The 13,173-nt window shown below is 40.1% G+C and overlaps 1 protein-coding gene across 3 annotated transcripts in view; it reads left to right on the top strand.

Moving 5' to 3' along the window:
- The window catches only part of pla2r1 (phospholipase A2 receptor 1), a 105,028-nt gene that overhangs the window by 82,025 nt on the left and 9,830 nt on the right, over positions 1-13,173 (top strand). For all 3 annotated transcript variants that reach the window (XM_080199147.1, XM_080199148.1, XM_080199146.1), the window contains 4 exons: positions 3,196-3,346; positions 5,616-5,854; positions 5,959-6,127; positions 8,773-8,934. In XM_080199147.1, the coding sequence (XP_080055273.1) occupies positions 3,196-3,346; positions 5,616-5,854; positions 5,959-6,127; positions 8,773-8,934 (721 nt within the window). The remainder of the gene's footprint in view (positions 1-3,195; positions 3,347-5,615; positions 5,855-5,958; positions 6,128-8,772; positions 8,935-13,173) is intronic.

Raw genomic sequence — 13,173 nt, 5'->3', positions numbered from 1 at the left:
TCAAGTGCTTTGAATTAGGCAAGCATAGAACATATTTGATATATCAGTCAACTTGATATTTAATCCCAGAAGGAGGTGTGCGACCATCTCGTCAGCCCCGCAGCCGCTTCGAGGGCAGCGTGCGGTGATGTTGAGACCTCGAGCGTGCATAAAGGATCTGACGGGGAGTGCCCTTCTCACCACCAGCCAAGCCAGATCTTGGTGCTTGTTTGTCAGTTCTGGTGATGAGGCGTTCTGCCAGATGACACTGACAGTCTGCTCAGGGAACCATCCGACAGGATCCGCCGTCTCCTTTTCTCTCAGGGCCCCAAGGACGTTACGCGCTGACCACTGCTTAATCGCCTTGTGGTCAAAGGTGTGTTTGCGGAAAAATTTCTCCACAAAGGACAGGTGCTGCGGTACGGTCCAACTAATCCAAGAAAATCAACATTTCTGTCTGTTCCCCTGAACTCAACTGTAGCATAATAGTAATATCCAATTCCAGCAGATAGTTGGTTTTGCTAAAATCCAAAGAGTGATTAATTGTGCCATACATTGGCCGAGATGAACATGAAGAGGTTCAATTCCATTACCTTATAAGTTAAATCAATGCCACAGTCCAGGCAGTTTTCATTATACTTTTATTTCACATCAGTCATGCGTATCAAATTTACCTAAACGCAAATATAGTCTGGAAGATACTTCCTGGAAGACCTCCATTGAATTCCAAAAAGTCCATCAGTCAATTATCTCAATTAGCCTTGCAAATGCCAAAGCATCTCGTAAGAATAGAAGGTTAGGTATTTTAGCACAAATAGCATACAGGGATTGATAACAAAACACAGTCTTAATGTTGGATCTTCTTAAATGGTGTACCATTTAACTTCCCATGACTTTATTCAAAGAAGAGCAGGGAATCCTCCTATTCAAAGCCTTGGTCAAAGAGGTGGAATTTAAAGAGGGTCTTAAAAGAGAACAAGGGGATGGAGAGGCAGATGTATAAAATATGCATAACATGCATACAACATGTATGTATGTGTGTATAATTATACATTGCTGTGTAAGCTGGTGTTGCTTTCATGTGACAGTCCTAACTGCACATTAACATTGATTTTATCCTTAAAATCAATGACGCTTTCAGTAATTGTTTTAATGGCAATAATATAAAATCAGAAACTGAACTGTTGCATTACAGGTATGATATAATAATATACAGAAGCTGTTGTTTAAAGTTCAAATGCATAATTTTCCAACCTGTTAATGTATAGAGCATGTAAATTACGTGAACACTGTAAATTTCCAAAATACCACAAAGGTGTGGGTATAAAAATTCCTCAATGCCAGCAGCATGTTGGATTGTGTCATCCTGGTGGGACCGTAAATAATAGGATTTCACCAAGCATGTGATCAGAGGCCAAACCTTGACTAGGCCTTGGATGATAGAATAACCATGCACCAGAAACATAGCCCTTTGAAATGCCCTTGATGCTCATCCCTCCAATACCCAACAGCTAAATTGAATGATCCCAGCATACAGGTTTGCTCAGCAGTGAAAATGAGGTTATTTTAGCTTGATGCTATTGAGGATATGAATCCTTCATCATGAAGTGTTCATTCAATTGGAAATAACTTATTTGTGCTGAGGGTGGACTGCATTTAGTACTTTTAGTCATTTGGTTCATTCAGTTAACATTTCATGTTCCTCATTATAGATTGCAATCTTCTTAAGTAGACGGAACGGGTACTAGCAGTGGCAGATTTATACCTACATTGATCAGGCAGGGACGATGTAAGACACTGGCCCTAAACTGTTATTAGTAGCAATTAACAATTTCAAATTGGAAGATGTGAGTTTAACAATATTTCTCAAATATAGGTTGAAAGATTTTTCAGCTTAGTTTTCCATTATTTAGCTTATTTATTGAACATGTTATTTGTTCTGCTTAGTTCACATATTGAAGGATTAGAGTATCGTTGCATATTTGTTATAGTTTCCGAAGTATTCATGGAAAAATATTCAATCTTAATGACAAATCACCTTTCTGGAAATGCAAATCCTGCCATCTAATGCCTTGCTTCTGAATCAGGGTTGCTACCTTAATATTATGAAGGCTGCCTACCAAAATGTAACAGTTAGTTGCCCCATCTCAATTCCTAACTCTTAGTTGATTGTTATTGCAAACCACCACTCTAACCAATTCACAGATGGTATGAAACACTGGACAAGGAAGAGATGATCAAACTTTTTGAGGTTTTTTTACTGCCAGGTTTCTAAAATGGAGCAAAGACGTGGGGTGAAAAAAAATGTTCAATGTCAGCAGCATGTTGGATGCATCTTCCTGGTATATGACAAAAATTATTACTTTTTTCAAATTTTTATTCAATCCAAATCCAAATTCCAATTGAACCCAATTCCCAGAAGGGAGTCAAACAAGTTCCAAGCTGACAAGATGAGGCATTGATCCCATCTTGGGCTTGACCTGATGAAGCACTTTAGCCAAAAGGCCGAGATGGCTTTGAAAAATTGCATCAAGGGATGCCTCAGTCAAACCTCATCAGCTACCCTGATCATTGACCCTACCCTAGCTTGGGAAATAGACCTGCCTCATCATTGACTCTCTCCGCCTAGCCTATCCAAAACCAACAATCTAAATGGAGTGAACCCAGCATACACATTTGCTCAGCAGAGGGAGTGAGGCCTATTTAGGTGGAGCAGTTCAGGCCTGAGTCCTGGACCTCTGGACCCAAAGGAGGACTGCAGAATGAGTAATATTATTCTCATTATAAATGGGGCAACTAAATTTTTTTTAAGGTTATCTGAAAAGCAGCTTACTAGAGCTGTTTTCTTACCTTTCGCTCTCTCTGTTGGAGAGATGTCATACTGACAAAATTACCCATCCAACACTCATAAAGTGACCCCCACCTGACCCTGGTTACTCAGTACACTCAAAAGCAGAGGTCACTATTCTCACTTCACTACTCTTCTGCCAGCAGAGCAAGAAGTTGACAACTTTTGACCTCCACTATCTAATGTGAAAGAGCTGTTAGTACTTACTCAGATTTTTGGTTCTCTAGCATTATTTACACACAAAAATCTAAGGATAAATAATTGAAGTTCTTTATCCTTGAATATTTCCTTAAGGTTGTTTAAATAAAATATTTCTGAAACATAGCTGATTATAATAGCTAACACTTGTAAACTTCTTTGTTTTGCAGAATTCAAAACATCTTAATAGCCCTATCATACACGAGGAGTCGAAAAGATGTGCTTTACTATCTAATAGCCATGCTCACCATTCCACTGGCAGGTGGTACACAAGAACCTGTAATACTAACAATTATGGGTTTTTTTGTCAAAAATACCCAGGTGAAGTTCTTCAGAGAAATCATTTTAATAGTTTTTAATTAATAAATAAGTGCTACATTAGTTTTGAGGAGTAGAGTAGCAGTGATCCATTACTTCAATATTTGAAAATTGAAATCTTAACAAAGATCATATTAGACATGTAGCTATAGCTATGGTGAGCTGTTGTTACGTCCATGATAGTCTAGCTCTGAGACACAAAGATTGAAATTATTCTTTGTTTAGTAAGCGAACCTACTCCTGAAGACACTGACAATGTGCTGTGGTTTATAGATGATCGTACAGCTTATTCTGAAAATAGCTCAATTTCTTGGTTTATTACAGTACGTGTTTTTACTTGAAATAGTTCCACACAGGAGTTACAATCCAGATACACAAAAAGGTGGTACCAATTTTTTTTTGTCTTTATATATATTCAAAAAGAAAATAAAGAAATGATCTGGCAATAAAGTCCTCTTCATAGAATCCCTACAGTGCTGCAAGAGACCATTTGGCCCGTCGAGCTTGCACCGCCAACAATCCCACCCAGGCCCTATTCCTGTAACTCCACACATTTACCCTGCAAATCTTCCTGACACTAACGGGCAATTTAGCATGATCAACCCACCTAACCTGCACATCTTTGGAGTGTGGGAAGAAACCAGTGCACCTGGAAGAAACCTATGCAGATATAGGGAGAATGTGAAATCCCAACACAGACAGTCACTCAAGGCCAGAATTGTACCCAGGTCCCTGGCACTGTGAGACAGCAGCACTAACCACTGCGCCACCATGTGCTACCCAAAATCTGCTTCCCTGACCGGGAATCGAATCCGGACCGCAGTAATCAAAGTACCAAATCCTAACCACTCGACCACCAGGGAAGGGCTAAAGGGCTATTACAAGAGGCTAAAGCAGATATTTGGGTGCAGCAAAAGAAATGAAGACTGAAATCCAAATCAGAAATAACATTGGTGCTGGGATTTTCTGCCCCTGATTTTTTTGGGCAAGTTTAGCGATGGGAGCGGAAAGTCTCACAAGAGGCTTAAATCTCATTTTATGCTGATGTAAAAGTATGATTGTTCCAGCCCTGCCAGTAATGCAATGGCATTCATTGGGATCATTTCCATACATTAACATTTCATTATCAGGCCACTGTGATTGAATCATTCCCCTCTATAAGAAAGTCCATTCACATCGGTGTGAGGACAGACCAGTGTGAATCACAACTGACCTCCCAAGGCTTGCACAGAGGAGTTCAAGTGAGTACATTGCTCAGGGGGCAGAGGGTCATGAGTGGGCACTATCCAGACAATGCTTAGACACTACCTGAGGACAGTTCCCAGACAGTGCCACAGGAGGGGTAATTGGGGAGTTGAGGTTTGCTGGTTAACTTCTGTGCATCAGGTCAGTCTTTGAAAATGGCGCTTTATCCTTCAAAAATCTAGGTTCTGGCCTGACCCACCAGAATGATGCCTTGGAATCCACCCTTTTGTCTTTTTATTACTCAGTCCAGGACAATATGACAGAGAAGGTCACTATAGGTGCTGATAGCTTCAATGCCACTTTTCCAATACGTTGTTTTTGGTGGAGAGACTGCACCAGAGGGACACTTTGATTGGGGGTTGCACTGACATGATACGGGAAGCACTGGAGTTACAGCGGGCGGGGGGATGGGGTTTGACAAAGACACCAGGGCTGCATTGTGCCAGGGAGGGGGGGATGTTATGAAGGCACTGAGGAAGCTTTGGGGGGTGGTGAAGATACCAGAGCTACACTGGAGGGAGAAGGATGGGGGGGAGATGGCAAAATGTATCAGCGAGGGTGGGGGGCAGATGGAGTGGGGTACAGAGGCTTTTCTCGGAGAAAGGGGAATACTTTGCCCTTGAAGTGAGGAAGGACTCAGCAACAAGAGAGGAAGGAAACCACATTTAAAAGCTCACCCATCCTGATGCTGGAATCTTCAGCTAATGGGCCTCTGCCTTCTCAAAGGGCCATGGAACTTCTCAGTATTGCACCAGAGTCAACATGTAGTGGAACTTGAATGCAGAACTTTGTGATTCAGAGGCAGGAGTACAACCAACTGGGCCAGACTTACCATTCTTTTAATCTTTTTCATTGTACTATTCAACAGTTTTACTCATGCTTTACGACCTGTATTTGATGGAATAATTTTTATCACATCTGCACAGGTTATACAGACTATCTTCCTATCAATTATTCCAGTGTTCATTCATTGATCATGATCATCAGTGTGGTAAATATCGTCATGCTTGTTTTATTGTTTCTATAGATAAATCCATCCATCATATCAATACATCATCTTTGTATCCAAAGCTTGATACTTTTGCATATGGGAACTACACATACAAACTAATTAAGAAGAATCTAACATGGTATGAAGCATTAAATGAATGCAGACAAAGAGAAACTGAACTGGTCAGCATCACTGATCAATACCACCAAGCTTTTCTCACAATCATTGTGAATAAGCTTTCACAGCCACATTGGATCGGACTATCCAGCCCAGACGTATGTCCAAAACTGCACTACCGTTAATAACTTCAATTTTGTTGAATAATTAGTGTCTAAAAACAAAGGCTGTTATGCTATTAATGTCTTGTCATTGTTTACAGGATGGTAAAAGCTTTATTTGGTCAGATGGTAGTGGCACTATATTCAGCCATTGGGCAGAGGAAGGTCCTCACTCATCTCATGATTGTGCATTCATGGATACTAATGGCTACTGGAAGACTACTAATTGTGAAACTCAACTTCAAGGAGCTTTCTGTCAAATTTTGCAAAGTAAGGATTCACCTTCAAAACCTTTTAATTCTGAGGTCTGGATTTTGTAAGGACAATAGTGATGGGGCCTGCAATGCTCACCATTATAACGGAATAAATCAAACAGCAAAATCCAGCATCTGCTCATCAACAAAATAACATAGAAATTCAGAAGTTGCTGTCTGGGGATAACCTGCTCCTGCACAAAATAGATTGTAATAGTCTTCATTGATAGACAGAACTATCATGTCAGCTGGAGTAGAAGCTGTGAATGGAAATGGGTGCCAGTGGACTGGAGAACAGCTAATGTGCTTCCACTATTTAAGAAGGGTTATAGAGATAAACCAGGGAACTACAGCCCAGTGAGTCTCATGTCAGTGCTTGGAAAACTGTTGGAAAAAGTTCTGAAAGAGAGAATCTATCTCCACTTGGAGAGGCAAAGTTTGACCAGGGATAATCAGCAAGTCTTTGTTAGAGCGATATCAGGGTAGTGCAGATGATGTAGTTTATATGGATTTCAGCAAAGCCTTTAACAAAATCACACATGGGAAACTTATAAAGAAAGCAAATACACATGGGATACAGGGTAATTTGATAAGGTTGGTTCAAAATTGGCTTAGTTATAGGAGACAAAAGGTGATGACAGAAGGCTGTTTCAGGACTAGAAGCCAGTGTCCAGCGGTGTACTGCAGGGATTCGTCACTTATGTAAACAACATAGATGACTATGTGGTGGGTAGGGTTAATAAGTTTGCAAATGACACAAAGATTGGTTGGGTGGTTAACAGTCAAGTTAAGTGTCATGGGCTACAGGAAAGTATAGATGGGATGGTCAAATGGGCAGATAAGTGACAGATGGAATTTAACCCTGAAAAGCGAGAGGTGACACACTTTGGGAGGAGTAATCTGATGAAGAAGTATTCAATGAATGGCATGACACTAGGAGGTTCTGAGGAGCAATAGACCTTGCAGTGTTTGTCCAAAGATCTCTGAAGGTGGAAGGGTATGTTAATGGACTGGTGAAAAAGGCATATGGGACTTTTGCATTTATCAATGGAGGTATGGATTATAAAAGCAGGCAGGTCACGCTGGAGTTGTATAGAACCTTGATGAAGCCACAGCTCGAGTATTGTGTGCAGTTCTGTTTGCCACATGATATAGGAAGGAAGGATAGGCTGAAGGGCCTCTTCTGCACGCTATGATTCTCATTTTGCTTTTACAAAGACTATCCTGCCATCACAAAATAAGACATAGAAATGTTTGCTAATGATTGAACAATGTTCAGTATCATTTGCAACTCCTCAGATACTGAACCAGTCCATGTCCATATGCAGCAAGATCTGGTCTATATCCAGGCTTGAGATGATAAGTGGCAAATAATATTCATGCTCCACAAATGCCAGGTGATGACCATCTCCAACAAGAGAGAATCTAACCATCTCTCTTTGAGAAATGCTAGCATTACCACTGATGCCCATATCCTGAGAAAGAGTAAAAAAAAATCAAGGCTATTTTGAAGCCTTATTTAAATAATATCAGAGAACTCACTACAGAAACACACCAAGGTTCCTTGGGCAGAATCTTCCAAATCCACAATGACCACCGTTTAGAAAAGCAGCAGTTACCTAGGAATGCCACCACCTGGTCCCCCTCCAGGTCACTCACCATTCTGACTTAGAAATATATCGTGGTTCCTTCTCTGTTGGGTCAAAATCCTGGGACACTAACAGCACTGTGGATGTACCTACACCTCCAGGATTTCAACAATTCAAGAAGGCAGCTCACCACCACCTTCCAAAGGACAGGTGGGCAATAAATGCTGACCTAGTCAGCGACACCCACATCCCATAAATTAATTTTAAAAAAGGACGATGGTGCAGTTTGAGACAGCCTGGTGACACAGTGATTAGCACTGCCAGCGCCAAGGTCCCAGGTTCAATTCCAGCCTTGCGTCACTGCCTGTTTGGAGTTTGCACTTCCTCCTCGTGCCTGTGTGGGCTACCTCCAGTGCTCTGGCTTCCTCTCACATTCCAAAGATGTGCAGGTTAGGTTGAATTGACTCAAATGTCAGGGGGATTAGCAGAGTAAATATGCGGGATTACAGGAATAAGACCTGGTTGGATTGTGGTCGCTAAAGACTCAATGGGCTAAATAGCCTCCTTCTTTACTGTAGGGATTCTACGATTCTATGAAAATGGATTGGGACTGGCAATATCATCCAAACAGCAGAAAGTAATGGGGGTGGCCCAAGACAGCAGAGCACTGCTTGTCCTCCTGCCCTGACCCATTGCCAACCAGCACCGCCCCTACTCCCCCATCATCCCACAAAATAAGTATCTTTCTGAGGCTGAATCCCAGTATAAGTGTTTGGAGGGTGCATGATGTATAATCCACTCAATTATATCTTCAAATTGTAATCTGTGTCCGTCTTAGAACAATTATTTGCCTATTCTAAGGAACTACCAATTGAAAAAGCTGAGCGCTTCAGCTACCTAATGGCAGATTTGTATGGCACTGGTGGAAGCTGGATTGTCAACATTAACTCGGCAGAAACTTGTTATGGGACCAGTATTTCATTAACCATCATTTAGCCAGGTTATTATCAGCTGCCAGGTGTGAGAAGAAAGTCAATGAACTGAATATTTCTAATTAATCTATTGTTTACAGCTGCAACATTGAGTTTCCCAGCTTACAAATTGAACTGCCCAAGTGCAGATAAAGATTTGCCCTGGATTCCATTCCATGACGATTGTTATCTTTTTGACCTGGTTTTATACAATACTTCAAGCTTAACAATGGACAAAGCTAAAGAAGTTTGCGGAAACTTGGGTAAGACAATCAACCCTGAAAAACATGGCGTGAAGTCTAATATACTGTTCATGTTTGTGTAAATTTGAGCTGATATCGAGTTGCAGCTTTACAGTACTTTTGAAATGGTAACAAATTCACAAGGATTTGAATCATCCTACAGTTCCAGATCATGACTTGCATCCGTTACAGATTTTTGATGTATATTTTCTGTTGTAACAGGTTTTTGGCAGTATTTTCTGACAGTAAGCATGTCAAACCCCGGTTACTTCTAGTCAACTTTCCCTTTCAGCTTATAAAGCAGAATTTTCCCATCCCGCGTACCACAGGAATCGCAGCAGGCAGGTCATGTAAAGGCCCGCTGACCTTGGATGGGATTTTCCGGCCTTGGGGTGAACATGGCCGGAAAATCCTGTTCATAATCTTTCCGATGCTTTCATACTCAGGGAATACAATGCTGAAGATGCTGTAATTAGCTTCATGCCCTCCATTGTGTCAATGGCGGAAAAATAAAAGTTATTTATTTGGTGCATTTATTCCCCATCAAACATCCATTCATCTCTCACTCTAGAGTTGTGTATTTATTCAACCACCCCATGACTGAAATTTCCTTGATTAGGCATTCAGATTGTACTGTTGCTCAATCACTCCACAAGCATGGTTTGAAGCCCAAGACAAGGCTTGCTCTCTCATCTTTCTGGTCCCACTTGCTAATCAGTTTTCTCCTAATGCAATATGCACGCTGACTACTAATTTCTCCAATTGCCATCCACTACAACCTGAATCAACCTCCATACCATAATCCAACCAGACCAATGTCATCATGATTGCCAAGGCTATTCAGTCATTCATTTTTTTCTCCACAATTCAACTTTCCTGTTTATTTACTTCTTAACTGAATCCTCCAATATTGTTCTACACAATGTTTACAGTTGAAACTTCCCAGCTCAATTTATAGGATTGGAGCTGCTAAAATCAGACCTGAAACCACCTGCTTCCTCTTCCCTATCACTTCAGGAAAGCTGCTACATCCTCCTTAATAGAACCAAGCTCTGAGTAAACCCAGCCCTGGGATCTCAGGTTATACATTCACTGTGATCTATTCTTAAATATCCAGGTTTTCCCATATCACTGTTGGGAAATGCTTTTTATGCTTTGGTGAATGAAGGGAACTAATTTTCATCACCTCTTCCTGTGAACAAATACCTGGAAAAGATGTTACCCCAATGACCCATTCTTTGCGCGGCACAAAGCAGAAACGTGGGCTGAGAGCTGGACAGAATACCTTTGACCAGGAAATTGCACATTCAACTCACACTGAAACTTGTGATGATACAGTGCTGTAAATTTTTTTTAAGGGGGACTGCTTTAAGAGGCAGTGTTTTGTTACAAGCAGTTGGTTTGTTTGGAAGGAATGCAGCAGATATTAAGAAAGCAAGATAATTACTCATTTTAGCCATATAAGTGTTTATTTAGCCGAAGGATTAATGTTTAATGGTGTTTTATGACTAATGTAATACGGTGGGTCAGGTAAACCATTAAAAGCAAGGTCTAGTGAGCCAAGATCAAACAAAAAATAATTAAGTGAGGTGAATTACCTGATAAGGAAGACTCCCAGGGTGTATGTACCATGTTAATATGCTCAAACAGTATTTTGATAGGGAAGGAAAGCAAAAGGAGGATGTGTTGGCTGTTGCAACTCAGAGTGAAGAAACAAACAAGATAATTCTTATTTTGTTATTCCTCAAATTAGTTTGGACAATGGGGAAGTGATCAGAAATTGGGATAAATTACTGTTACCCTCCGGAGAAAAATCAAAATAACCTGAAAGAGTTATTACAATCACATAGAGCTAATGTGGGAACAAACTGGGCAATACCAAAGTAATTGTGCATGCTGTAGATGTAGGAAATGCTGTTCCAATTGAGTAGAAGCCATATAAACTCATTCCACTCAAGTTGGCACATGTTTCAAAGGAGAACCTGACATTTGCTCAGTCTGTAACAGCCAAAAATCTTAATTAAACACTACAAAGCACTGGGGAACATTTATAAATCTTAGTTAATGAAGACACGAATGGAGGCAGATCAGTGCAACGTGAAACTGGCAAATGCAGAGAAAATAAAACAAGCTACTGGATGCTGATGTGAATAGGAAAGTGAGCAAGAGTGGAGACAGATGCAGGAAAAGTTGACTAATTTGGAATCTGTTCCTGAGTTGTTGGAATTAATTAAACATTAACTTGTTGCCTATGAGAGGAATAATGTAGATCAGTCAGCTGTCATACGTGAGCCCAAGATGGAGGTTGAGGAGCAGAAGTAATATTCTACCGGACAAAAGAAAAGGGCAACAATCTGAAATAAGGCTGTTTGATGAGAAGGTACCATCATTCCATATGGGATGATGAATCTTTACAACTTGCACAGATATGGATACCCAGAGAAACAGTACTGTTCATAGCTGATGTTCAAGTAAATTACAATGGTTTTCGCAACAGCATAACTGCCACAATGATCGCTAAAACTGTAATTACAACAAATCCTGACACCAAAAAAGCCAACTTGCCAAAGCATGTGTAGAAAATGATGATGAAGATCCAGAACATGCAACTGATTAATAAACTACATTGGAACAGAAAGATACACTTTTATTTCCATGATTAGAGTTTGGCTAATTTACCTCAGCAAGGTAACTTGCTGGGGGAGAGAGAAATATGTAAAAAGGCTTTCTAATAGTTTCAGAATTCAGATTGTGTTGTGATTGACAACTCACTGGTGCTGACCAAGGATGCAGAAAAAGAAGAAAATCCTAACCTGAAACTAAAATTGGGAGAAATACCATTTAACAACAGAAGGGGGAGTTGGACTACCTGACAGACAAACTAAGGCAAGTTAAAAAGAAAGGGGACAGAGATAAAGTGATCCTTCTGGAAGGCGCTGAACCCACACGTGCAAAGGGGCAGGTTCTCTTTGACAAATTCTGTGAACAGTCCAACCTTCTGGAAAAAGATTATTTCGTCTAACATTTTGGGACTCTGAAAATCAAAAGAACTGATTGGATTCAGCGAAGGAGATTAGAAAGCAAATCTAAAGTAGTTTTTGCCAGTTTGTATTCAATGTAATGTTTTACCCTCTGAATCCTGCCCAGCAGTCCAAGGACATCACCAGCAATAATTTACAATCATAACAGCAGAACCAGCCATGGACTCAAAATCAAAGCAGGATCAAGAACAGAAGGAGGCCTCTGAGAAGAAAGAGGAAGCAGCTGAACAACAACTGGGGAACCAAGCAAAGCAGGAGGAGAGGCCACATTTGCAGATACTTTATCACGACTTTGATGAAAGAAGAGTGGAGCACTCAATGTTGAAAAAGAAAGACTAAACTAGACTACAATATTGTTAAATTTGTATATTTAGATGTGATAAGACATACATCTTATGGAGTACTAATAGTGTGAAAACTAAAGGTTTTGAAAAATTAAGCCATCTTTTCATATTGTTGGTTTTTTTTTTAAATTGAGATGATATTATACCATTAAAATATTTTACATTTTAAGGGGGGACTGCTTTAAGAGGCAGTGTTTTGTCACAAACGGGTGTTTGTCTGGAGGGAACGTAGCAGATGCTGAGAAAGCAGGATAATTACTCATTTTAGCCACATATGTGTTTGTTCAGCAGAAGGCTTAGTGGGGTATTTTTTGATTAAAATAATATGGTAAGTTAGGTATACAGGCACAGTCATGTGATACTAGAAATAGGAGGAGCTAGGCTTGTAACAGAAAAACATTTTCATTTTTAAAAGAGCAGTTCGCTGGCTGCAGCTGGTTAAAGGCAGAAGCCTGGAGCTTCTCTCTCTCTCTTTCTCTCTCTGAAAAATCTGCCCTGACAGCTCCAAGGCAGTTACGCATGTCAAAGTAAGTATGCCTGAATTTCTTAACTAATTTTAAAGTGAGGCTTAAGTCTACAAGAGAAATATTGCTTAATTGGAGCAAAATAGTAGTATGTTATAAGTTATTACTTCTTTTCATGTTTAAAGATTGTTAAATAGTTAAGAGTTAGATTGTTTCATTTTGTTAGAAGTATATTCAAACTGTGTTATGAATAAAGCTTGTTTTGATTTTTAAAAATCCCTAATTTATCAGCGGAATCACTTCTGAGGCAAAGCATCCCTTCCTCACATTTAATTAAAAAAAATTCTTGGCATCTAGTGTGGCTTCATAATATATCTTGGGGACTTATGATCTGTCATGCTAACAAACCGT

Source organism: Carcharhinus amblyrhynchos, chromosome 11 (genome assembly GCF_965287045.1).
Source record: "Carcharhinus amblyrhynchos chromosome 11, sCarAmb.v2.hapA, whole genome shotgun sequence".
Classification (NCBI taxonomy): domain Eukaryota; kingdom Metazoa; phylum Chordata; class Chondrichthyes; order Carcharhiniformes; family Carcharhinidae; genus Carcharhinus; species Carcharhinus amblyrhynchos.
The sequence above is the reverse complement of the archived record's forward strand: the minus strand, read 5'-3'. Positions and strand labels throughout refer to the sequence as shown.